Raw genomic sequence first — 25,558 nt, 5'->3', positions numbered from 1 at the left:
AAGATTGTGTGGGAAATGAGCACACACATTTGTGCATGATTGACATTTGGGTATGTCGAGCATACTTGTCACGTGCAGGCAGGCAGGAACCACGCACAAGCTCTGTTTAAACTGTACTATGAAGCAGGATACAGTTTAAAACATGAAATACTGTGTTCAGATAGACCTGTAAGGTTAGATCTAAATCAATAAATACAAATGAACAAATGATGTAACAGGGCATACTACAACCACAACGATACATGATCACATGATTTGGAAAGTTAATGTAAAACATGCCACTTTGTCACCCTCTGGCGGTGATGCTATCACTTTGTTGGTTTTAACCTAAGTTTGTACAGTACAAATTCAGAGGGTACAGTCGTGAAGTCATAATTGCACTACATTTTTGTATGTTGCCAATTTTAAATCTCACTGGACGAAGAAACAGTCATATTGCTAATATATTTTGTGTTTCCCAACTTTGATAGAGCCAAGGCACCTATTTTAGTTTAGAAAACTCTCACGGTACACCACTGAACAAAGCACTCACAAAAAGTATGAATACTGAAAAAGATAAATAATCCATCCATCTTCTGAGCTGCTTCTCGTCACTAGGGTCGCGGGCGTGCTGGAGCCTATCCCAGCTATCATCGGGCATGAGGCGGGGTACACCCTGAACTGGTTGCCAGCCAATCGCAGGGCACATATAAACAAACAACCACTCACATTCACACCTACGGGCAATTTAGAGTTGTCAATTAACCTACTATGCATGTTTTTGGGATGTGGGAGGAAACCGGAGTGCTGGGAGAAAACCCACGCAGGCACGGGGAGAACATGCAAACTCCACACAGGCGGGGCCGGGGATTGAACCCCGGTCCTCAGAACTGTGAGGCAGACGCTCTAAACAGTTTGTTCACCGTGCCATTTGCAGGCTTCTGTTGCACAATTGATTTAGGTATGTAATATCAATAAATTGGAATCAATATATTCTAACTTGTTGAGAGGAACCTGTACTTCTGGCCCGCTCAGTATTTTCTGCAATGTAAAGTTCTTTTTTTTAATCAAGTGGTGTTCTATTACAATTGATAGAAATCTGGGGTTCACCCCTCCAAACCTCGTAATGGTACGCTCCGTTGCCAAGGTGCTCGTGGAAGCCAGTTCGCTTCGCTTGGCATTACCACGCCTGTCGTCAACCTTTTGCTAAACTTGGACTAATGGTCTTTCAAGGGTGAGTGAAACGTTTATCGGCAAGCTTGCAAGACGAGCCGCGTTACAGCTAAGAAGTGGGAAGCGTTGTATTTTTCTCTCACCGGAGCACTGCGGTCACTCGCGCGACTCCAGAGAGGAGAGTCTCGAGGGTTAGCTGGGTTAGCGTTAGCTCAGCGTTCAAACTTTGGAAGTCACATTGCAGTCTCGCTAACCCGGGTACTCGCTACCGAATACGAGTGCAGAATTTGATCCAACCGAACACAGCTATAAAACTTTTTAGGGCTGCACCGCATCTTGGCTGAGCTTGCGTGGCCAAAAGGAATGCAAGTGGTGTTGTTCTGAAAGCCTGCGTTCTCTGCTCCCCCTCTTCAGACATTTTGAAAATAACGCTATTTAACCCCATAGTGGTCGCAAGAAGTAGATTATGCACGAGGATTGTCAAGACATCATCATAGACATCACTTGGTTCACTATATATCCTTACCACCGTATTTCAGTACCTCTGACATGATTGACTGTATCTTAATCTGCTTTTAGGCTTTGCATTGGATCCAGTCCTCTCTAACCAGGATCTCAGATTTTCCAACTGCATTGACCGTTATGTTTCATATCCTCAGCAGCAATGATGGGGCAGAAGAGAAATTTGGAAGATAACTTTGGTGCATGACGTCTGATTGACTTAAGAGGACAAATCTTCGTCTTGAACCTTGCTTTTTTCCCCCTCTACCAACCACGGAAGACAAGCACAATCCCTGCCAGATGCTGCTCCATCCAATTTAATGTGTCACCATGGACCGCGAAGAGGTAAACATTTCAACTGTTGATGTACTTGTTTTGAACAGCATCTACTCCATTTTACGTCTGTCACTCTGTGACATACAGTCTGTTTTTTAATGCACATGACGGATTCAGCTTTTATGACACTAACTTGACATCTGCTTCCTACTTTTAAGAATATAGCAGCAGTCGCATGAGCGTGTGATCTTGTATTTTTGGTCACAATAGTAATCTTTTCGCTTCTCTTGTAAACTTTATCTTGTCATTTGGTTCCTTCCTGCAGTTTAGAGTCGTTTGTGTAGTGTTTAATGATAGTGTGACAATATACTGCATGTCACTGGCCACTCCTGGGGCCTTATATGTGGCCAACTCGATTTACACGACCTGCGAAGTACAGTATTGAGTTCAGCAACAGGTGTTTAGTGTTGCCTGGTTGCCAGCCAATCGCAGGGCACACAGAAACAAACAACCATTCACACTCACATTCATACCTAGGGGCAATTTAGAGGCTTCAAAAACATGCATACCATGCATTGTTTTGGGATGTGGGAGGAAACCGGAGTGCCCGGAGAAAACCCACGCAGGCACGGGGAGAACATGCAAACTACACACAGGCGTGGCCGGGAATTGAACCCCAGTCCTCTGAACTGTGAGGCAGACGCCGACAGCTACTTCTTGGGTATTAATTAATTCCACCAGTTAGATACACACTAACTAAGAGAGTCCAGATGTATCACCTCAGCATACTTCATGACATCAATTACTACTTTCCTATCTGCCAGGGATTTGGCTGCACCTTGTGGCATTTTAGGACATTATTGAAAGAGCACAAAAAACACAAATAGAGTGATTTTTTTTTTCAGCAAATAGCTAAAGTTTCCACAGGGATTCAACAGAAAATAAATGTTAAATTCGGGAATAGCCCACTACAGATATGTAGGGTTTACTGTATATTTAAATCACGCACATGCAAACTACTGAGCACACCAGATGGTCTTTCATGAGAAGTTAATACCTCAGCTCTTATCTAGCATTGTTTTTTTCGTAAATGTGAAAGAATCCGTAAAAATGGGCTTCCTCCTCTTGGTCCCCAGGTACAGACAGAGCTGGACCAGATTTCTGTGTGGCTCAGGGATGATGGTTTGCCTCCAGGGGCTAGTCCAGATGAGCGCCAGCACCACCTTTGGCGGCGGCTCCTCGACACTGAAGCGGAGCTGCAGGTGTCCACCCAGGAGCTGCGTACTTTGCGCTCCCAGCAGGCCAATGAGATGAAGGAGGTGAGAGTCATTGTAAATTGTTGCACAAAGGATGGAAGGGTCTTATCGTCCATTCTTACAATGGTTTAAACAAATGCTGTGCCAGTCCACTGCTACCTCTACCAGTGTTTGCGTGTGTGTGATATGTAGTGAAGTGCTTGCCCATAAGAGGATGATAAGTTGGCAGCATGTGAGGTGAAAACATTTTAAAATTTGAGCAGTTTTGATATTGATTTTATTCACTTTTACGCAAGTTTCTGTCATGTTCCTACTCAACTCAATCTATTCCCAATTCAGATTTGTATTCTATTCTGTAGCACAATTTTGAGATTAGAAGTAATTTTTTCCCCCGTCTCGTGCCCCCCAAAATTCCACCACAACACAAACACACAACACCATATTGATTTTTACATATTATATATATATGTATATATATATATATATACACATGTGTTCCTCCTCACCTTTTTGATGTTTTCAGAAATGCACTTTGCACATGTAAATATTTATATTCATGTTGGATATATATATATATTGTTTTAAAGAAAGGGTGGGTTTGGTTGGTTGTAGACTAAAGTGTGTCGCAACTAAATAAAATAAATAGGAAAATGCGACCAGGGTCAGAACAGTTCAGAATCCCAGATTTATGTAATGCCGTAGAAATGATCACATTTAAAATCCCTTTTGTTTTTAATGGGCTAAATTTAAAAACAAAGAGCTCTTTGTCAGATGGTAGCTGTTTTGCAGAAAAGGCTGTGCAGTCAAACGAATGTATCCATCCATTTATCCCATTTAACAGCGGTGAAATCTCATTAGATGATCTTGTAATTTTGTTGTGTATTTGGGATCTTTTGTTTCTGTGACTGAATGAACATGTTCTCTTTTTAGCAGATAGCTACTAAATTATTTCGATTGGTGAAAACCCTTGGTGGATGTATGCTTTTCTTGAGCTCTCTTTTTACTTTTTCAATTTGTCTTTTTGTTTGTTAGATGGACAGCTATGTAGCGCATATCCGTGGACTGCTGCAACAACGCGAGTGTGTGACTGCTGGCTGTGAAAGGGACAACGAAAAACTGCAACAAGAGCTGCTCCACATCAGACAGCAACAAGGTGAGACTTTGCGCACTGCAATCTCTCAGCGAACACACAGTTAAGTTACACACAAAAAGTTACGGATATTCAGCTTTCAGGTGAAATTTCCGGATGAACCTAAAAAGCACTCTAACCTTTTAGAGTTTAACATAATTTGGCCTTATATCTAAACTTTTGAATGCACGTCTAACTGGTCAATCTTTCAGTATTTTGGCACAACTTGCTGTTTTTTAACGATGAGTTTCATAGCAAAATTAAAAACACATGATAATTTTCTCCCAACAAGTACCCGTTGTGAGTCTTATTTCCCAGTCCTGTTCTACAAAACCTGTCTTCTAGAGATTCAGAGCAAGGAGCTGGCAGAGATGTTAGCACAGGAAGACCTTGGGGAGATGGGTTTGAGCAGCCCCAGTGAGCAGGTGGCTTACCTATTGGTGGAGAGGGCAACACTGCTGGAGAGGCTTGAGGCTGCCGAGAGGAGGCTTGAGAGCCACAGCTTGTCTGGCAACATAAGGGATGTCCCGATCCAGGTGAAGAACACAGACTACGTGCAAGTTCTGCTTCTGGGCTGTATATTTAGTGACTTCTGTTACATCGTTACTATGCACTAAAAAGTAATTATCATAAGCTTGTTCTTATGTTGCATAATACATACATGCAAATCAGTCACCTTTCGACGAAATTCGCTGTTTTGAACTCAAAATAGGCCATTTACGTGAATCGTATATATCCGATGAATTTTTCCTGGTTGGGGGGGGTCGCCGTCGCTGTCGTCAATAGGCTGTTTCGTACTCCTTGAATTGAACACTGGCAGCTAGCGGTAACAGTACTTTTACTAGGTTACAATGATCCAAATGTCGCTCGCTACTTTTATTTATCAATTATTGATTGTTTATCAACTATTTAGTGAGCGAGACTATGACTTCGACTTCCGCATTGGGCGCTGTTTGCGCCAATCTAATTCAAGCGCTTGTGACGTTTAAGTCTAGTTCACCAATCAAACGACAAAAGAAAGTCACATGACCTCGGACAACGTCTTCTACTGGACTTCCTGGGCGTAGGTATTAACACTAGATAAACCAGCCCAGCTGATCGTCGTGCCTAAATGGCCACCATTTTGGGAAGGTCGTCGTTACTGTGAAGACAACAGCGAGTTACTCGTTTTTACATTTAGACGAACAAAAACAACAGCTTTCATGTGTTGTAGTATTTGTCTGGCACTGTCTTCCCATCAAATTATTATTTATTGTTTGTGCTATTTACTCAGTACTTGAGTAAGAATTTCACTGTGTACTCTTACTCAAGTAATTTTTTGGAGGACTACTTTTTACTTTTACTTGAGTCACATTATTGTCAAGTAACAGTACTCTTACTTGAGTACAATATTTGGTTACTATACCCACGTCTGGAGTGGACATCCTCCATTGCTACTCTTACGTTTAAGCAACATTTTTGCTCATCAGATCAGCCAGTTTCGTATTTGTTGCACTGGTCTTTTGTATTTTTGCGTTGAGGTGCTACGGGTCGTGGCCCTGGTTGTGGTCCCAGCGGAACCGCGCACATCGGTGACAAGAGCTAATCTGCTAGCACATCTTGTATTAATTAGGAAACGTGCCTACAATTATTTAATTAGTTAACAGATGTTAATGTTAAATGTATTAAGTGATGGAGCGATGTTAGGGATTATGTCACAACACAGAATGAACTAACTTCAATTCAGAAAGGGCCAAAAAAACCTGGGGGATGCATTTGGGATTAGTCTTTGAAGTTGGTAATAGTGAAAAATTAAGTGAAACAGACAATTATTTCAGTCAATTATTTTCCAGAATGAGAGGGCTTAAGCGGCACGGTGGACGACTGGTTAGAGCGTCTGCCTCACAGTTCTGAGGACCGGGGTTCAATCCCCGGCCCCGCCTGTGTGGAGTTTGCATGTTCTCCCCGTGCCTGCGTGGGTTTTCTCCGGGCACTCCGGTTTCCTCCCACATCCCCAAAACATGCATGCTAGGTTAATTGACAACTCTAAATTGCCTCTAGGTTTGAATGTGAGTGTGAATGGTTGTTTGTTTGTATGTGCCCTGCGATTGGCTGCCAACCAGTTCAGGGTGTACCCCGCCTCCTGCCCGATGTTAGCTGGGATAGGCTCCAGCATGCCCGTGACCCTAGTGAGGAGAAGCGGCTCGGAAAATGGATGGATGGATGGAGAGTGCTTAAAGAGGAGGATGCTATTCATGTGGCAGAGCTTGAAGCAGGCATCAGGTGCAGGTGGAGATGGGCCTGGCAAATTGAATTTTAATCTTAAATTTGTACATCAACATGTACTTGAGTGATGTAAATAAAAGTTTTTCTGTGTGAAGAATTTTTTTTCCTTTTGCCTTATTGTACTTCCAGATTGCTTAATTTATGTTAAAAGCAAAGAAATTTTCTGCGGGGGCCCGAGAAATCCTTTCAGATCCTTTTTTTGTCACCTTTTTCATGCCTTTGGTGTTTGCATGTCTGATAATGGCAGCACAAATTAGAATACGTATAATATAGGGGCCTTGAGGATCAAAGATAAGACATGTTGTAACCAGATGGTGCCATTTCATTGTCATCCTTTTAGGCGTCCATTCAGATTGGAACATTTTTGTATGAAATCTGTAAATTTCTGGGGTTTTTTTCATTATGCATTAACCAGCATTTGTATTCCTCAATTCATTTCTTTCATTTACAGAGCTGCCAAATGTTACGGAACATCCGTGTTTTGTTTTGTTAAATCAATGAACGTTGACGCTATCTTAATTAGCCGGGGAAGTGAAAGTTGTCTTTGCATCCGGTGTGAAGGCATTGCAACTCATCGCCTCCATGGTACTGACTAAGCTACACTTCTTACCATGCTTCTTACTAAAGTGTCACAAAGGGAGGACAAGGAGTGGATAGGCAAAGATGATGTCCAAGCCATGCTGAAATAAGTGATTTGGTGACATAGTACAGTTGTCACGTATGTCTGGCTGGAGCCACGTTTTCGCAGAGAGTAACCGACTTAACAGGCCAATTAATACGTGTTTAGAGATATAAATATAAAATACATGTCGACACAGGATGTCACGTCTGACACGGAAATGAATTAGTACGTCACTGCACAGGTCAATTCAGAACGTGGGCGGGTTAAAAGTATATCCATCCATCCACCCACTTTCTGTACCGCTTATCAGCGGGCATGCTGGAGCCTATCCCAGCTATCTTCGGGCGAGACGTGGAGTACAGCCTGAACTGGTCGCCAGCCAATCGCAGGGCACATATAAACAACCAACCATTCGCACTCACATTCACACCTACGGGAAATTTAGAGTCTTCAATCAACCTACCACGCATATTTTTGGGATGTGGGAGGAAACCAGAGTGCCCGGAGAAAACCCACGCAGGCACGCGGAGAACATGCAAACTTCACACAGGCGGGGCTGGGATTTGAACCCCGGTCCTCAGAACTGTGAGGCAGATGTGCTAACTATTCGACCGCCGTGCCGCCTTAAAAGTATATTATTATTATTATTAATAAATTAGTAATATAAGATAAGGCAAACAGCTTCCTGCCCGCAGTTAGCTGGGATAGGCTCCAGCACGCCCGCGACTCTAGTGAGGATAAGCAGTGTTGAAAATAGATGGATGGATGGATGGATAAGGGTGGCACGGTGGGCAAACTGGTTAGCAGATCTGCCTCACAGTTCTGGGGACCGGGGTTCAAATCCTGGCCCCGCCCATGTGGAGTTTACATGTTCTCCCCGTGCCTGCCTGGGTTTTCTCCGGGTACTCCGGTTTCCTCCCACATCCCAAAAACATGCATGGCAGGTTAATTGGCAACTCTAAATTGCCTGTAGGTGTGAATGTGAGTGCGAATGGTTGTTTGTTTATATCTGCTCTGCGATTGGCTGACAACCTCTCGCCCGAAGATAGCAGGGATAGGCTCCAGCACGCCCGCGACCCTATTGAGGACAAGCGGTACAGAAAATGGATGGATGGATAAGATAACTTTATTATTCTCACAATGGGGAAAGTTGCATCGTTTCAGCAGCAATTATGGATATAGGAAATATAGATATGTTACATAAATAGCATGCAAGAGAAGACCCACCAGAAGTACATTGCACAAAATAGAAACCAACACTCTTGTCCATTCATAAACTATCCAATGCAATCATTTAGCAATGTTATTTGTTTGTTTGCAAAATAGAATGCTGAGTTTTAATTTTGATGTTTGAGATCTGATTAATATGCTTTAATGGACTTGCTTTTTTGTTACCAGGGTTAAAAACAGAATTGGCAAAGGTGAATAAATCTATAGACACAGATATTTTTGACGATGGGATGTTGAAATCTCATATACTTTGAGTCAGGCTGCAATTGTCAACTCTAAATTGCCTGTAGGGGGGAATGTGAGTGTGAATGGTTGTTTGTTTATATGTGCTCTGTGATTGACTGACAACCAGGTGTACCCCGCTTCTCGCCCGAAGATAGCTGGGATAGGCTGCGTACTGCGTCGGCCATCACAAGGTTGATGTGTTAAAAAGTATTGAAGCCATGATTTATTAGTGATTATGATTGTGACTGTTGCAGTTTGGACAAATTGTTCTGAAAGTGAATTTTTATATGTTGTTAGTCCTGCATTTGTCTTTCAGTGTCTCTCAACAGTCACTTACTCAATTTAAATTCACTGCTACTCGTTAATCTCAAGTGGGCAGGTCTTTGACCAATGAGTGAAGGTGTAGCCACCACATGAAAGTAGCAGTGCCTTCTGGGGCCTATTCTAATCTGAGTAAAACATATTTCAATAAGGTCCTCCATTTGCTCGGATGTTTATGTTCCCATTTTACAATATTCTATTGTCTGTCTGTGTCTCTAAATTGCCCGTAGGTATGAATGTGAGTGCGAATGGTTGTTGTATCGCTGTGCCCTGCGATTGGCAGGCGACCAGTTCAGGGTGTACCCCGCCTCTCGCCCGAAGATAGCTGGGATAGGCTCCAGCACGCCCACGACCCCAATGAGGATAAGCGGTACATAAAATGGATGGATGGATGGTTATCTCAAGCACATCTCCTGACCAATGTGTACATGCATACGCCTCCTGAATTTAGCTGAACTTCTTCTGTGCTCTGCTGGTTAAAGAAACCAGTGTGGCGCCTCCCTTAACGTTCTTTTGTCCTTTTCTAATCTTATCATTATTTGTTTGCTGTGCTGTTGCACACACTGGTTTTTGCTCTCATCAGGGTTCATCTCAGACTCCATGGAAGAAGCTGTTTGGGCTGCGCAGGTCTGCTCAGAACAAAAACAATATTACCCCTGTAGGTTCCCTCTCCAGACTAAACTAACTCAACTAACATACTGTATATGGGATTTTAAAACAACCACGTGAACAGTAGCTTGTATGGCTTATTTCAGTGTGGCACTGCTTGTTACTACTGGTACCTGCATGGCCACAGTAATGGTTTTGTCACTAACATGTCCTTGTGAAGTATTTTTGTAAGTGATGGGAGGTGATGGGCACATCACAATTGCCAGCATGAGAACTGTTTTTTGTTGCACTTACACATAGAACACGATCCCAGATTGCCCTCACTTTACGGATGTGCAGCGATGATGAACTGAACTCCCTCTTCAAAATGCATGTCTCTGACAACACCCGCTTTATCTCCTCCCAAGCTTCCTGTCCAAACCCCACCCGTCATTGATGCCCATCTCATCCAACAACAGGCTCACAGTGAGGAGCTGTCCCGTGAGCAACATGAACGGCGGCGGCTGGAGCGTGACTTGGAGGAGGCGTCGAGCAGGCTGGAGATGGCTCATCAAGAAATCCGAAGGCTCAACAATGAGCTGGATGTGACCAAAAGCAACAGCCTTGACCCCTGTGGTGTGTTGCAAATACTCTGTGTGCATCCTCCAATGAACTGCAGGTCAACATGTTGGGATTTTCCTGCTCCTGCGTAGTACTATAATAACATTCCATTTATCTCTAGGCTGCTTGTATGTACAACCATTTTGTCAACAGGTATATAGGCATCTGCAGGAAAGAAAGTGTATTTTGTACCTTACAAAATAACATGTTTTTAAATATCAGGGTCTGAGCTTCAGGAAACACTCCAAGAACTAGACATTCTGAAGAAAGAAGTGGACAAACTAAAACAGTGCGGTGAGATTGTAAACATTTTGTGACTGGCATTCATTCATACCACTGCCAGATAAGCCTTTTTCTTAAGTATGTTTGTCATCGATCTGGTGCTCATTTGTTTTATACTGTACAGTTTTTTTTTTCATGGAAATTTCATGTCAATGTTACCAGATTGCAAGCAGATTTTGTTGGGAGAGAGGGGGGTTTACGCTTTGTTCTTTTAAAAAAATGAATGTTACGAAAGTAGTATAAACTAATATGAATATGAGATGTGTCAGAAAAGGTCCAAGACTGATGTCACAAATGATATATTTCAAATCCAAACGATATGTTTTCCCCTTCAAAGTAAAACCCCTAGCGTCTAACACACTTTCCCAGCGTTCTCTTCATGTGCAGCCGGAAGGATTCTTCCGTTGTCACGGCCATCTTGATGCAACCACGTCTTCAAAACAGGGCCCCTTGATGACGCCCATGAGCTTGGGAAAGAGAAAAAACAATTACATGGATCCTGGTTGGGGGTGTAGAGTTGCTCCTGCAGAGGCAATGTTCTTCTTGGCCAGGAACTGTTGGCTGCTCTGGGCATTGTAAGCAGGCGCGTTGTCATGGTGAAGCAGCAACAAGTTGTCCTGCTGCAAATGCCACAGGATCTCTTTGTAGACCTGCTGGTTGATTGTCTGGCTCACATTGAAGGGGGGAAAAAAATCGTAGTTTGGGTTTCAAATCTGTTCCGTGACACCAGTCCTGAATCTTTCGGACACACCTTGTACACAGTATATAATCAGCATAAAAAGACAAATCAGAGAGAGAAAAAGACATTGGTTTAGTTTAATTACCCTGGCCGTATTGATGTAATTTGTTTTTTCAGATATGATGAAGTTGCAGCGAGCCAAAGAGCAAAGTGACAGACTAGATGCTGACAACAGAAGTCTGAGGGAGACAGTGCACTCTTTAGAGTCTGAGAAGAAAACCCTTCTCGAGCAGGTTAGTATTATTGTACATTAAAAATGTATGTTCAGATTATACAGCAGCTTGCTGCTGTTTATCCAGTTGGAAACAAGGGACGTAGACCAAGATGCTTCCCTGAAAGAGGATGGGAGGCAAAACAACAATTGCAGTGAACTACAGAACATGTCTGGCTTTTCAACTAAAGAATCGGATCCAACTCACAAACGGTAAACATGAAGTCTTTCGCAACTGCCTCTCGGTCAGTAGTATTATACTGACTCATCCTATCATTCTATATCAGCTGTCATGCAATGATCGAGGACAGACTTGTTCAGATGAGAGAGCTGGAGCGTCAACTCCAAAGGCTACGCAAGGAGCAGCAGGAGCTGGAAGAGAGGAACGAGGAGCTGGAGGCTTTGCTCGGTGAGGCCCAGAATGCCAGCAAGGAGGAGAGGCTTCGCCATGACGGAGAACTGGAGGGACTACATCGACGGGTAATGATCAGCACTGAACCCTCACAGTGAATTTTACTGTGGGATTCGTAGTTAGTATTTTGAAAGAGAAGGGGAAAGTAGTGTGTTTCCCTTACATCAATTAATGTGAGTCCTTGATACAAAGAGAGAGTTAAGGTTGGAGTTTAGGACAGTCTCCTTTTAGGGTCAGTAATAGATGTGAACTTATCATGCAGATCAAAAACCTTGAGGGAGAGCTGAAGAAGCAGGAAACCCAAGAAAAGCTGTTAAAGAATGGAGAAGAGGTCAAAACCACAGAGTCCTTCTTACAGCTGGTAAGAAACTTCATGGCGGCTTACTATAATTTAAATACATAAGAATCAGCCTCATTGAGGTATTTAAATATGCTTTCCTTTTTGGTTAGAACATGCAAAAATATCTGCAACCTCATGAGTATTGAAAGCAAGCAAGCATTTAATATCTGAGGGCTTATTTTCATTGATCGGTTTACATATTCATTTTGAGGACTTGTGACAACTGTCATTTTGATACTGATATTTTACAATTGGCTTGTAATTGAAAGCAGCACCAATCTTCCCTTCTCGCATAAAGTTATGGAAACTGTCCATGGTTGGAATCAAGACGTGACTGAATTACCATTCATGTGACAATTTAGTGTAGAAAAGGTAACATCGTGATAAAACTAAAACAAATGCATCATGCTCCTTTGTTGCTGTATATCAAGCACCTACGGGACAGCGGCCCGGAGAGAATGGCTCTGCTGGAAGCTCGTCTGACTGAGGAGAAGGACTGGAGGAAACAACTGGAGCTGGACCTCAGCGCTGCTCAGGCTGCTTTAAAAAAAGACAAGGAGGTAGTGTGCAATGATGGCTTCATTACATTTGTTGCATTTCTCTCAATAAAAGAACTGCAACTGAAACAACACATTTTCTTAATCTACGCAAGGCTTTGCAAATTGGTGAGAGAGAGCTGAAGAAACTGAGACTTGAGGTTAACAGTCTCCAGACTGAATGCCAACAAGGGAAAACTCTCATCAAGGGTCTCAACCAAGTCAAGGGGGAAAAGGTGGTTCTGGAGGAAAAGGTTTGCCAGCTGTTGTCTTCGTACACTGGAGTTGTCTGAGTATTGCTATTGTTATTGTGAACTGCAGTAGCACACCCTACCACCTACCCATCTTTTCAGGTGGTTGCATGAGCAGAGCACAACCTGTTTGTTGGCTCGTCCTGCAGTTTAATTTTATAAACTATCAGAGAACAGGACTGAGATATCATTCTATGCTAACATTTGCATACTAGTTTATGATTGAGTACAGACAAGGGTCTTCTAAAACAATCAAATCAGCATATACAGTGGGTACGGAAAGTTTTCAGACCCCCTTAAATGTTTCACTCTTTGTTATATTGCAGCCATTTGTTAAAATAATTTAAGTTCATTTTTTTCCTTATTAATGCACACACCACACCCCATATTGCTAGAAAAAAAACGTAATTGTTGAAATTTTCACTGATTTATTAAAAAACGAAAAAGAAAAATATCACACAGCCATAAGTGTTTAGTAGTAGCTAATACAGCCAGCTTTTTGGGAATGATGCAACAAGTTTTTCACACCAGGATTTGGGGATCATCTGCCATTCCTCCTTGCAGATCCTCTCCAGTTCTGTCAGGTTGGATGGTGAACGTTGGTGGGCAGCCATTTTCAGGTATTTCCGGATGCTCAATTGGGTTTAAGTTGTGGCTCTGGCTGGGCCATTCAAAAACAGTCACGGAGTTGTTCTGAAGCCACTCCTTCGGTATTTTAGCTGTGTGCTTAGTGTCATTGTCTTTTTTGAAAGTGAACCTTCTGCCCAGTCTGAGGAAGGTTTTCTTCCAGCATATCTCTGTACTTGGCCGCATTCATCTTTTATTCGATTGCAACCAGTCTCCCTGTCCCTGCAGCTGAAAAACACACCCAACAGCATGATGCTGCCACCACCATGCTTCACTGTTGGGACTGTATTGGACAGGTGATGAGCAGTGCCTGGTTTTCTCCACACATGCCACTTAGAATTAAGTCTCATCAGACCAGAGAATCTTATTTCTCACCATCTTGGAGTCCATCAGGTGTTTTTGAGCAAACTCCATGCAGGCTTTCATGTGTCTCGCACTGAGGAGAGGCTTCCGTCGGGCCACTTTGCCATAAAGCCCCGACTGGTGGTTGACTTTCTAGAACTTTCTCCCATCTCCAGACTGCATCTCCGGAGCTCAGCCACAGTGATCTTTGGGTTCTTCTTTACCTCTCTCACCAAGGCTCTTCTCCCTCAATTGCTCAGTTTGACCGGACGGGCAGCTCTAGGAAGGGTTCTGATCGTCCCAAACGTCTTCCATTACAGGATTACGGAGGCCACTGTGCTCTTAGGAACCTTAAGTGCAGCAGAATCTTTTTTTGTAACCTTGGCCAGATCTGTGCCTTGCCACAATTCTGTCTCTGAGCTCTTCAGGCAGTTCCTTTGAATTCATGATTCTAATTTGCTCTGACATGCACTGTGAGCTGTAAGGTCCTTTTAGACAGGGGTGTGGATTTCCTAATCAAGTCCAATCAGTATACTCAAAAACAGCTGGACTCCAATGAAGGTGTAGAAACATCTCAAGGATGATCAGAAGAAATGGACAGCACCCGAGTTAAATATATGAGTGTCACAGCAAAGGGTCTGAATACTTATGGCTGTGTGATATTTCAGTTTTTCTTTTTTAATAAATCAGCAAATATTTCAACAATTACGTTTTTTTTCCTGTCAATATGGGGTGCTGTGTGTACATTAATTAAGAAAAAAAGAGCTTAAATGATTTTAACAAATGGCTGCAATATGACAAAGAATGAAAAATTTAAGGGGGTCTGAAAACTTTCCGTAGCCACCGTATGTTGAATAAAAATATGCCATTACGCTGCGTTAATGTCTTTCAGTTATCCCAGATGGAGCGAGCTCACCGTCGACTCCAGAGTGAGCTGGAGCGTCACAAAGACAATAACCACACCCAAAAGAACCTGCGAGATAACAGAATACAGGTGGCCCAACTGCAGGAGCAGGCTGACAGGCTGACCAAAGAACTAAGCAGCCTTCAGACAGAACACAACATACTCAAGTGTGTGGCATGACTTGGAAATGCTGAAAGGAGAGAAACTACTGGGCTATGATAGGATAGTCCAAAAAAAAAAAGATTTCTTGTTTGACTTACATGTGTTGGCTTTTCCAGAGATGAAATGGCCTCTGGGGGGCAGAAGGCTGCTGAGCTGCAGGCCAAACTGAGTGACAGTATCCAGAAGAAGCTGGCAGTTGAAGGGGAAAGAGAGAAACTGGAGATTGAGATAAAACACCTCAAGCAACAACTCCAGCAGCATCACTTAGCACTTAGCAGCAACCTGAAGTCACCTCAATTAGAGTCAGTTTCTGGTCCAGTGGAGAAGACCATAGAGAAATGCTTGAATCAGGTAACTACAATCAATTTTCTCAATTTCACCAAAGATTCCTTGTCATCTTATATGATATTTTGATGCACTAGTTGTAATGGAAGGTTCATATCTGATCATAAACAGATCCACATTGATTCCTGATGTGACGTCCTTAGCGTGTTCTAGCATGTCTTATGCAGTACTTGATGTTCTCAATACAATGCCAAAGTTACGGATTTAGTTTTTTTTTTTATCATCAGGGATCCCATTTTATCTTCAATAAAATCTTGCTAATAACGGAGTGTTTGTATGATTTTCATCCTAAGCATCCATGTCTTCTCATTCTTTCATTAGTCCCTGGACATAGTCCAGCATCAGAGGGCAGAAGAGGCTAAACATTTGAAGCAGGACCTGCAAAGAGTACAGAGCCTTTTCACCTCAGCAGAACGAGAACTGCGCTACGAAAAGGAGAAGAACATGGACCTGAAGAGGCACAACACCCTGCTGGACAATGAAAAACTTAAGGTTGTTTTTGTTTTATTTTTTATGTTAAACTGTAAATCTTAAGAGGAATGAGTAACGCATTCAAGGAAATATTGTTAATAAAATTGCCTCCTTTAGCTTTCTGCAGAGCTGAACCAGGTGCAGACCAAGTTGGCCCAGGTGCAGCAAAGTCTTCACACTCAGATGACTAGTTCAGAACGTCAGCAGCAGAGAATCAGGGAGCTGGAGCTGGAGCTGGCACGCCACTCAGCCAACCGCAACGTTGCCAACAGTCTGCAAGAGGAGTTGCAGGCCGAGAGGGCACAGGTCATTACTGCTGACAAAAAGGTCAGTGTGTGGGACACACACTCAAATATTGCATTCTGGTCCCAGTGTTGGATGACTAGATCACTAAATTTTGCTTTAAGGCAAATGGTGATTGTCCTGATGTTCGCCCTTACCCTCTGTTGTGAACTGTAGTATTTGCCATGTTCTGTTGGTTCAACTTCGTTTCCACAATTAAGGTGCTTACTAATCATGTTATGCTTCAAAGAATATTCTCATTAACCTTTGTTGAGACATTGTTAAAAAAAGATCATTACTGTATTTAGAAAACACTACATATCCTTAATAATGGCTGAATTTTGTGCATATTCACATCTCACATTCACGTCAGACGCCGCTCCAGACGCTGTTCCAGCCACGCAACACTGTGTGCGTCCGATAGACAAACTCTTGGCACTTCCCCCTCGTCTACTTACATTTTTATGTTTTACTTTTACCTTCGTTTCCACTTTTTGAGACCTTTTTGAATTTTTGAGAGCAGAGTAGCCCTGTTTTTGAGGCAACTCGCGTCAGCCGCACCACTGCCGGACATTGACGAGGCTCTTCAGCTATCCCACAGACTTCGCCTCCAAAATTCAGACCAGATAAACGTGAGTATGGACTTGTGCACCACTTGCACCCTTCTCCTCAAGAGACTTTCACTGCTAGAGGGACGTGTCCACCAACTAGAGCAGAATAGTTTGGTAGCTCTAGATCTGGCGGCCACAACTGAAACTTGGTTAAAACCAAATGGGTTTTTACCACTTAAAGAGGCATCTCTCAGTGACTGAACTTGAGGTCTTCCGTCAGCCATGGGGATATAGTTTACTGAATTACAAACCAGCTCTTGTTTCAGCTAAAACTAATTATTTTTCCATAATTATTTCTCTTAATAGCGGCACGGTGGACAACTGGTTAGCACATCAGGCTCACAGTTCTGAGGACCGGGATTCAAATCCCGGCCCCGCCTGGGTGGAGTTTGCATGTTCTCCCCGTGCCTGCGTGGGTTTTCTCTGCGCACTCCGGTTTCCTCCCACATCCCAAAAACATGCAGGGTAGGTTGATTGAATACTCTAAATTGCCCATAGGTGTGAATGTGAGTGCGAATGGTTGTTTGTTTATATGTGCCTGGCGATTGGCTGGCGACCAGTTCAGGGTGTACCCCTTGTCTGGTAGCCAGACAATCACAGGGCACATATTCACAAACAAGCATTTACATGCACATCCACAACATCGGACAATTCAGACTTCAATGAACTGAAAATGCCTGATTTTCTTAAAATGTGGGAGCAAGCCAGAGTACCCGGAGAAAACCCACACAGGCCTGGGTAAAGCATCCAAACATCACTCAAGAAAGCCGCTGCTGAGATTCGAGCCCTGAACCTCTAAACTGTGATGCAGACCTACGAACCAACCGTGGTGCCAATTATATGACGAGTAAAGACATTGAGGTTAGGTCATAACTTGCTCAATTCTCAACCCATTTTTTACAAAATTAACTTTTTTTTGTCCACGTGGTCACTACAGATTTTTTTTTTAAGTAAAAAAAAAACGAAAAAACAACTACTTGTGAAAGGTTATTCCCAGTTCCCTTATTGTGATTGTACAACATTCTATCCTTCTCATCAGATGAGGTTGTTAATTGATGTGCATATGTACGTCCTATTACATTTTAGTCTCTTCAATCCAGTGGAAAATATGTATCTGGATAATTTTCGCTGTTAAGAACCTAGATGTTTGTGTTCCACTGGTTGATTTTGCAGATGTCTGTGCTCTCTAAGTCAGAATCAGAATCATCTTTATTTGCCAAGTATGTCAAAAATTTGTCTCCAGTAGTTGGAGCCGCTCTGATACGAAAACCGTCAATTGACAGAGAATACTTTTGAGACATAAAGAAATAAAAAACACAGTCACTGAGCAGTAAAGGGTTGCCAGTAATGTGGTAATGCCAGTACCATTTTATTGTATTTTTTTACAATTGTGCAAAAAGATGCAGAGTCCTCTAAAAATTAGAGCAGTTTTAAATGACTAAGAGAACAAATAGTCCGGTGCAATGACCATTGTGCAAAGGGCGCAAAGACTTGTATGCAGTTTAAAGTGCGATAATCTGGGACAATGTCAATTGTGCAATGGTGCAGATGCTACTCAGGCACATGAGTGGCCAGTATTGGTCAACAACAGATATGCAAATAGTGCAGAGTGGCGAGACTACTACAGTGTGTGCACGAGTAATGTATAATTGGCCCCACAGAGGTGTGACAACAATCTCAAGACAGAATTGCCAGCATGTTACAATGGAATCGTAAGTTAACTGTTTAAGAAGTTAATGGCAAGAGGGAAGAAGCGGTTGAAATGTCTGCTTGTTTTAGTTTGCATTGTTTGATAGAGCCTACCTGAGGGAAGGAGCTGGAAGAGGTGGTGATCAGGATGTGGAGGGTCCAAGAGGATTTCACATGCTTCTGTCTTAGTTCTGGCAGCGTGCAAGTCCTCCAGGATGGATAGGGGGGTACCAACAATCTTTTCAGCAGTTTTTATTGTCCGTTGCAGTCGGAGTTTGTCCTTTTTTGTAGCAGCACAAAACGAGACTGTGATGGAAGAACACAGAACTGATTCGATGACTGCTGTGTAGAACTGCCTCCTGTGGCAGGCTGTGCTTCCTCAGAAGCGGCAAGAAGTACATCCTCTGCTGGGCCTTTTTGAGGTTGGAGTTAATGGTGATCTCCCACTTCAGGTCCTGAGAGACTGTAGTTCCCTGGAACTTGAAGGTCTCGACGGTTGACACAGGGCAGTTGGACAGCTTGAGGGGCAACTGTGGCGAAGGATGCCTCGTGAAGTCCACAATCATCTCTACAGTCTTGAGCGTGTTCAGCTCCAGGTTGTGTCGGCCGCACCACAGCTCCAGCCGTTCCACTTCCTGTCGATACTGTTTTGGCAAATCTTTTTCTGACAGAATAAGTGAGGATGCAATCTTGTCTTTGTGGGTTTTTATTACAAAAAAGAAAGGAAAGGCTTTGCAAAGAGAGGAAAAGGTACAAATCTTACGAGTTGTCACTCCTTACTGAAGCCCAGACTAAAAGCCCCCTTGTTATATCGAAGTGAGAGAGACAGAGAAAGAAAACAAAACAATTATCTCTGTCCAGCTGCAACAAGTATTACGCACACAGAGCTAGTAATCACAACATAACAATAAAGCATGTGAAAGTTGTCTAAAACTAATAGAAGTAATATTTGATATATATATCCATCCATCCATTTTCTGAGCCGCTTCTCCTCACTTCTCCTCACTATGGTCGCGGGCGTGCCGGAGCCTATCCCAGTTATCATCGGGCAGGAGGCGGAGTACACCCTGAACTGGTTGCCAGCCAATCGCAGGGCACATACAAACAAACGATGATTCGTACTCACATTCACACCTACGGGCAATTTAAAGTTGTCAATTAACCTAGCATGCATGTTTTTGGGATGTGGGAGGAAACCGGAGTGCCCGGAGAAAACCCACGCAAAATAATTTTTTTAATTTTGACTATCATAGCAATGCAGATGACACAGATGTTATATCTAGCAGAGTCTCCAGATGACTACAGTTCAATTGAGGTGTTGTGTCACTCTCTAAAATAGATAAATATCTGGATGAGCCAAAATGTTCTTCAATTAAACCACAACAAAACTGAGATAATTGTTTTTGGCAATAAAGAAAAGAGGATTGCTGTTAGTAAATACCTGGAATCACTCGCTTTAAAAAGCAAAGACCAAGTCCGAAACCTTGCTGTTCTGATAGATTCTGACCTGACTTTCAACAGTCATAACAAATCAACTACTAAAACTGCCTTCTACCATCTGAAGAACATATCCAGAGTGAAGGATTGCATGTGTCACGCAAACCAGGAGAAGCTCATCCATGCTATTATCGCAAGTAAACTTGACTATTGTAATGGTCTTCTGACTGGACTGCCTAAAAAGAGCATTAAACAGCTGCAGCTCATTCAGAATGCTGCAGCTCGGGTTCTGACCTATTACTCCAATTCTAAAGTCTTTACACTGGCTTCCAGTCAGCTTTAGAATAGATTTTAAAGTTCTGCTACTGGTCTATAAAATCACTAAACGGTTTAGGTCCTGAATACATGAATGAAATGCTAATGGAATATAAACCCAGTAGGGCTCTGAGATTGACAGACTCAGGTCAAATAGTGGAGCACAGAGTCCAAAGCAAACATGGTGAAGCAGCATTTAGCTATTATGCTGCACACGAATGGAATAAGTTGCCAACAAAAGTGACGTCAGCCCCAAGTGTGCATGTTTTAAGTCCAGGTTAAAAACTCTTATTTTCCCCCCATGATTTTTAGAGCATTTGCACTTTAAAATGACATTTCTTGCACTGTACACTGTTTTAATTGTATTTATTTTTTTTTTCTCTTTGTTTTCAATGTTTATGAGCTGTTTTTCTTTGTTTTTAAATGCTTTTAATCATGTAAAGCACATTGACTTACCTTGTGTATGAAATGCGCTATATAAATAAATTTGCTTTGCTTTGTGATGGTCCAGCATGAGGTGTTCGAAGTTTCAGGTTTCTTGGGGACTGGTATGGTGGTGGAGCGTTTGAAACAGGATGGTACTTTACACAGTTCCAGAGAGCTATTGAATATCTGTGTGAAAACTGGCGCAAGCGGGTCGGCACAGACTTTGAGGCAGGATGGGGACAGCAGGTCTGGGCCTGCCGCATTGTTGATCTTTTGTTGTTTGAAGAGCTGTCTCACCTCCTGTTCGTGGATGGTCAACGAAATAGGGGGTGCCTCTCTTTAAAGTTTATTTCAAAGTGTTGTTATCAGCAAAAAGGCTGTTTCTCTATGGTGTTGTTAGTACTATTTTGGGTAGACTAAGTAGTGTTGGTCTGTTCGATTGTAATGACAGGTGCTGGAGCTGCAACAGCAGCTCAAGACAACCCAGCACCAGCTGCGCATTGAGGAAGCTCGGGCCTGTGAGAGGAGCCGTCTGGAAAGAGACAGCAGGGATCTATCTGACACCGTGTCCTCCCTGAGAGCCCAGCAGCAGGAAGACCAGATCAAAAGGTCATAAAAAAGTGCAGAGATGCTTACTTAAGGTCCCGTTTTAACCTGTCCTGTAACACCATAACCACGCTGGCCTCATCCTCCATCTTTCTTTTTCAGGAAGCTCTTAGAGCAGCGCGAGGAGGAGCTCCAGCACCAGGTACGTTCCCTGAGGTTGAAGGAGGCGTCGCTCACCAGGACCAATGCCGAGCTCAGCCACCGAGCACAACAGCTGGAGGCAGAACTTAACAAGGCCCAAGAGGAGGTATAGAAAGCCTTCATCCTTTGCTTTTACCACTGAATCACATTCCACACTCCTTAAAATGCTCAGTAAACCCTCGAAGAACTGTGTTTGAAAAATATTACCAACAATTTTTTAAAAATATGTTCTAAAAGTCATGCCTATTCATGTTAACATTTTGCATATCATTTTTAATGTTTGCCATTTTAATTGACGGTTTATGTTATTTTTATTGTATTGCATGATTTTATTTAACTAGCGTATGTTTGTACGGTGACCCTGAGTGCCAATAATTAAAATAAATTCTTCTTCTTCTAATTATTATTCTTATTTTTGTACAAAATTTCACCATAAATGAACAAGATTGGGAGAGACAAGACTAGACAAAGCTCTAGTCTCACAGTACATATTTCTTAGACTTTACACCGATTTTATCCCACTATGCTTTTATATTGCAATCTCATTTTGGATTACTTGTTAATGACTCCCCAAGTATTTGTATCTGGTAGTACAGTACTTGTAGTGCTAGTCTTATACAGCATAAAGATCTCCGTCTGTTGCTGATTTCGCCAAAATACCCTCAAGGGGAATATATTGTTTCTGTGTGACAATCAAATGTCATTGAAGCCAATTTAATTGCCTCTTTAAATTATTTTCTATTGTATATTGTACATCCCAATGTGTCTCCTTAAAGGAAACTGGCAGTAAAGCTTTTTTATCTTCCAGATAAGAGCTGACCAAGCATCTTGTCGCAGACTAAAGGACGATCTAGCGGCCAGTCAGCTCGATTGTGACAGAATGCAGGAAGAGGTCAAGCAGGTTTTCCTGCAACTGAACACCCATGTCAGGTGAGACCAAAATGTTGTTCTATCACGGAATGCAACATTATACATTTCTCAGCATGCACATTTTCTCAGCTCAGCAAGTTATAGGTCTAAATGAGATGTGAGATGTCAATGCATCCTGTTAATAGCTTCTTTGCGACTCCAACTAGAAAGTACAATGAAAAACAGAGTCGACACAAGACCAAACTACATCAGGCCAAGCAGGTCTTTCTCCAAGCCACTGCACAGCGGGACAACACCATCCAGAAACTGGAGAATGACTTGATCCTGGCCGCCAATCTCTCGCACAAGGTCAGACATGACGCTGTCTTGTGTAACTTAGATGCTTGCCGTTTTTTATAAGTGCTTTGTGAATTGTGTAAGATTTTACAAATACCCTGAACCTACAGGCAAAGGAAAGCATCCATAATGTGATGGAGGAAAATGAAAAGCTTCTAGAGGAGAGGAGGAGGCTATTGCTGAAGATAAGCGAGGTGGAGGAAATGGGCAACAGTAGCATGAGAGCTGCATCCACTATCCAACACAGGTGTCAGTCAAACTTATACCTTTCAACAACATTCACAAATTGACCGTCCTTGTTAGTAATAAAGAATTTGCCTCCCTTGAACGGCAGTATTCAACTAGTTAGCAGTAATAGTAGTTAAACACACTCAATGAATAGTGTGCCTTTCCAAGGGTCAACGTCTTAGAAGCAGAAAACGGGCGACTACAGGATCAAACTTTGAGGCTGTCCAATCAGGTCAGTTCCTTGGAGCGTGCCCTGAGGAACGCCCAGTCCTTCAACAGCAATGAGGTAACACACTTGTGTGCGCTCGCTCACAGACACACAACTTAAGTGGTCTAGCTCAACCTCTTGATTAATGAATTGACCAGTTGAAGAGGAATGTCTCAGTATTTTTCAGTGTGTCCCTCTTCCGTTCAGAAAAGCCTTTAACACATTAATCATGTCAATTGAACAGAATTCCAAGAAAGTTCTTTGTGAAAGCATCCTGCAAACATCTAATTTAAGGTATGAATGTAAAAAGAGAGGAATAATTATTGTAATTGTCCAATTTCTATCACTGGACACATTCTGCCATGTCTCTCAACTGTGTGTCCACTAGCTTCACGTCTGGTTCCTGTGGCCCTTGGGAGTTGTTGGACGCAATCTCTCGCACCAAGTTTGAGCATGTGTCGGACAGCACTCGAGCATCGGTCTCCACGCAGCACCCATCAGAACAAGGCTACCTGAACCTCGTCTCTCCGCTGTTTCCTCCTGACACTAACCTGGGGAGTCCAAATAGCGGTGGTGATGTGTGAGAGGCACCACAAGCTGATGACGAGAAGACAATGGGTAAAATCTGAGTGGAATCAAAATACTGTAATAATAATTATTATAGTATACCATTATAATGACAAAGGACTTCCTCTGCAGTTCTTGAAAAGTGGTATTAAAATGACAGTTTCTTATTGTTATGTTAGTGGGTAAGATAGGACAAAGTACGTCAGGCCAGTGAATGTTGAAGTGATATTTAAAACTGAGCACTTTATCAAGCATTTCAGTATGTTTACAATTAGGAAAATGTAGCTGTCAGATGTGAATGATTTACATTTGTATCCTTTTTATTATCCACAATTTGGAAGTTTTTTGAAATTTAGTCAGTGTTATTACATTCGAGTGATAGCGTTGTGGACACTTTTACCTTGTAAAAGCCTGCGTAACTCTCCATGCCATAGTATGCACTGACGAGTCACAATTTTCTGATGACCTGCACAATATTATGATAGCCAATGGAAGAGCAGCATCAAATGTTCTGCCTTTACAAAGGTATGTAGCGTGAATTAAAAATTAATGCATGATTAATAGGGAATAACCGCAACTAACTTCCACCTTCAGCAAACACGGATTGAAGCACTTCGTTCCGGGTCGGGTAAACGGTGATGCCCTATAACAGGAGACCACGACAACGCACCCGTAGAAACTTTAAACGTCTACAATTTTTTTTGTTTGACACAAGATGTCTTCAAGAGCTACCAAAGATGGTAATATCTGATGTTAAGGCTTTGTTCGTGTTTACATGTAATATCATATTTGTATAAAAAAAAATGATAGACATGTATTAAACTTTAGTCTGAAGACAGCAGCCATAAAGAAAATAACATTTTAGAAAGTGCAGTTTCAAATCATCATGTCATCAACCCATAATTATGCCAGTTATCGCGGCATACACAGAAGGTCCGCCGACCTGTTTTCCGGGTTTGGTCCGCACATAGCGGATTAAGAGTTTAAGAGCAGTGTGCCAGCACTTTAGCACACAGTCTAATGAGAAAAAGTAAACTTTCAATAAATAGTTGAAACGTAACCATAGGCTAGTTTCAATTTACCTCGGCGCACAACCCAGTTTGAATAAAAACGGAAAACTTTAATCGGTCTCGTCATCGAGTCTGTGCCAGTCCTTTTGAGGTAATGAGTCCACTCAAGCGACCAAGGGAATGTTGGTGTTTTTGCGTTCCCTTTATCAAGCAAATGGTTAATTAACATACACTGTCTATTGAAGTCCAAGCAACAGATACAATTCATATGCAGTCTTTGTCAAAGAGGTTGTTGCAGAAAGTGCGTCCTGTCACCCACCTCTCCCTGAGATTCTGACCAGATGCTCAGGAGAAACAAGGTTAGAAATAAATTACCTTTGTTGTCACAGTGGAATTGGAGATTCAGGGTGGGCATTATCAAGCAGACCAGCTACAGCACCCTACAGTGAATGTTCTGTTTTGATTGACACATTTAGATTGTAGTAATTTAACAATAGATTCAGAATAATTGATGCAGCTCTTCATTGTGGAAGTGCTCATAATGTTGTGGCTGGTCTGTAAATACCGGGTTTCTCTCCACTGCTGTTGCTGCTGCAGTATTTGATGCGAAGCTCATTTTAAACCTTGAAAGAGAAAGTGAGGTTATTTCTTTTATCTATTCTGAGTCTCCCAAGCATGATTTTTTTGTTCATTCCCTGGAGGCTTTGTGAGATGTTATTGCACTTGATCAAACACTGAGAGCTTTATGTTTTGTACAATCAAATCACCACTTGCATATACTGTATTATACACAATAGGTACAGAATAAACGTGTCTTAAATGTGCCAAAATAAAGTGTGACTTTGTTTTGCTCCTATGTGAAGAGGTTGATAAATGGCAGTGTAGAGGAAACTCAAAAAAACCTTTTGACTTTGTGTTTTTAAAACTATTTTCATAAATAAAGAATACTGCACACAAATTTGCTTTTGCATCTTGCACTGCATGCAGACAGTCTCTTTCAGGCAAAACAAGCCAAATGCACAGA

At 42.3% G+C, this 25,558-nt stretch overlaps 1 protein-coding gene across 6 annotated transcripts; it reads left to right on the top strand.

Annotated features, from left to right (window-relative positions):
• Positions 1-847: 847 nt before the first annotated feature.
• ccdc30 (coiled-coil domain containing 30) lies at positions 848-25,502 on the top strand. Of its 6 annotated transcripts, none has more exons than XM_061783043.1 (27): positions 848-940; positions 1,075-1,213; positions 1,934-1,998; positions 3,066-3,248; positions 4,218-4,338; positions 4,660-4,850; positions 9,561-9,635; positions 10,045-10,201; positions 10,409-10,480; positions 11,325-11,440; positions 11,507-11,631; positions 11,706-11,898; positions 12,093-12,191; positions 12,602-12,730; positions 12,823-12,960; positions 14,819-14,997; positions 15,109-15,343; positions 15,659-15,829; positions 15,926-16,135; positions 21,020-21,177; positions 21,277-21,421; positions 22,124-22,245; positions 22,392-22,533; positions 22,632-22,768; positions 22,918-23,035; positions 23,202-23,251; positions 23,346-25,502. In XM_061783043.1, the coding sequence occupies exons 3-27, from the start codon at positions 1,984-1,986 to the stop codon at positions 23,539-23,541; spliced, it is 3,477 nt and encodes a 1,158-aa protein (XP_061639027.1). In that variant the 5' UTR covers positions 848-940; positions 1,075-1,213; positions 1,934-1,983; the 3' UTR covers positions 23,542-25,502. The 6 variants fall into 6 exon arrangements, with proteins under 6 accessions (XP_061639027.1, XP_061638999.1, XP_061639009.1 ...); XM_061783015.1 differs by having other exon boundaries at positions 1,815-1,998; positions 23,346-25,501; XM_061783025.1 differs by having other exon boundaries at positions 1,812-1,998; positions 23,346-25,501.
• The last annotated feature ends 56 nt before the right edge of the window (positions 25,503-25,558 follow it).

The sequence above is a fragment of the Phyllopteryx taeniolatus genome, chromosome 1, assembly GCF_024500385.1.
Source record: "Phyllopteryx taeniolatus isolate TA_2022b chromosome 1, UOR_Ptae_1.2, whole genome shotgun sequence".
NCBI lineage: Eukaryota > Metazoa > Chordata > Actinopteri > Syngnathiformes > Syngnathidae > Phyllopteryx > Phyllopteryx taeniolatus.
The sequence above is the reverse complement of the archived record's forward strand: the minus strand, read 5'-3'. Positions and strand labels throughout refer to the sequence as shown.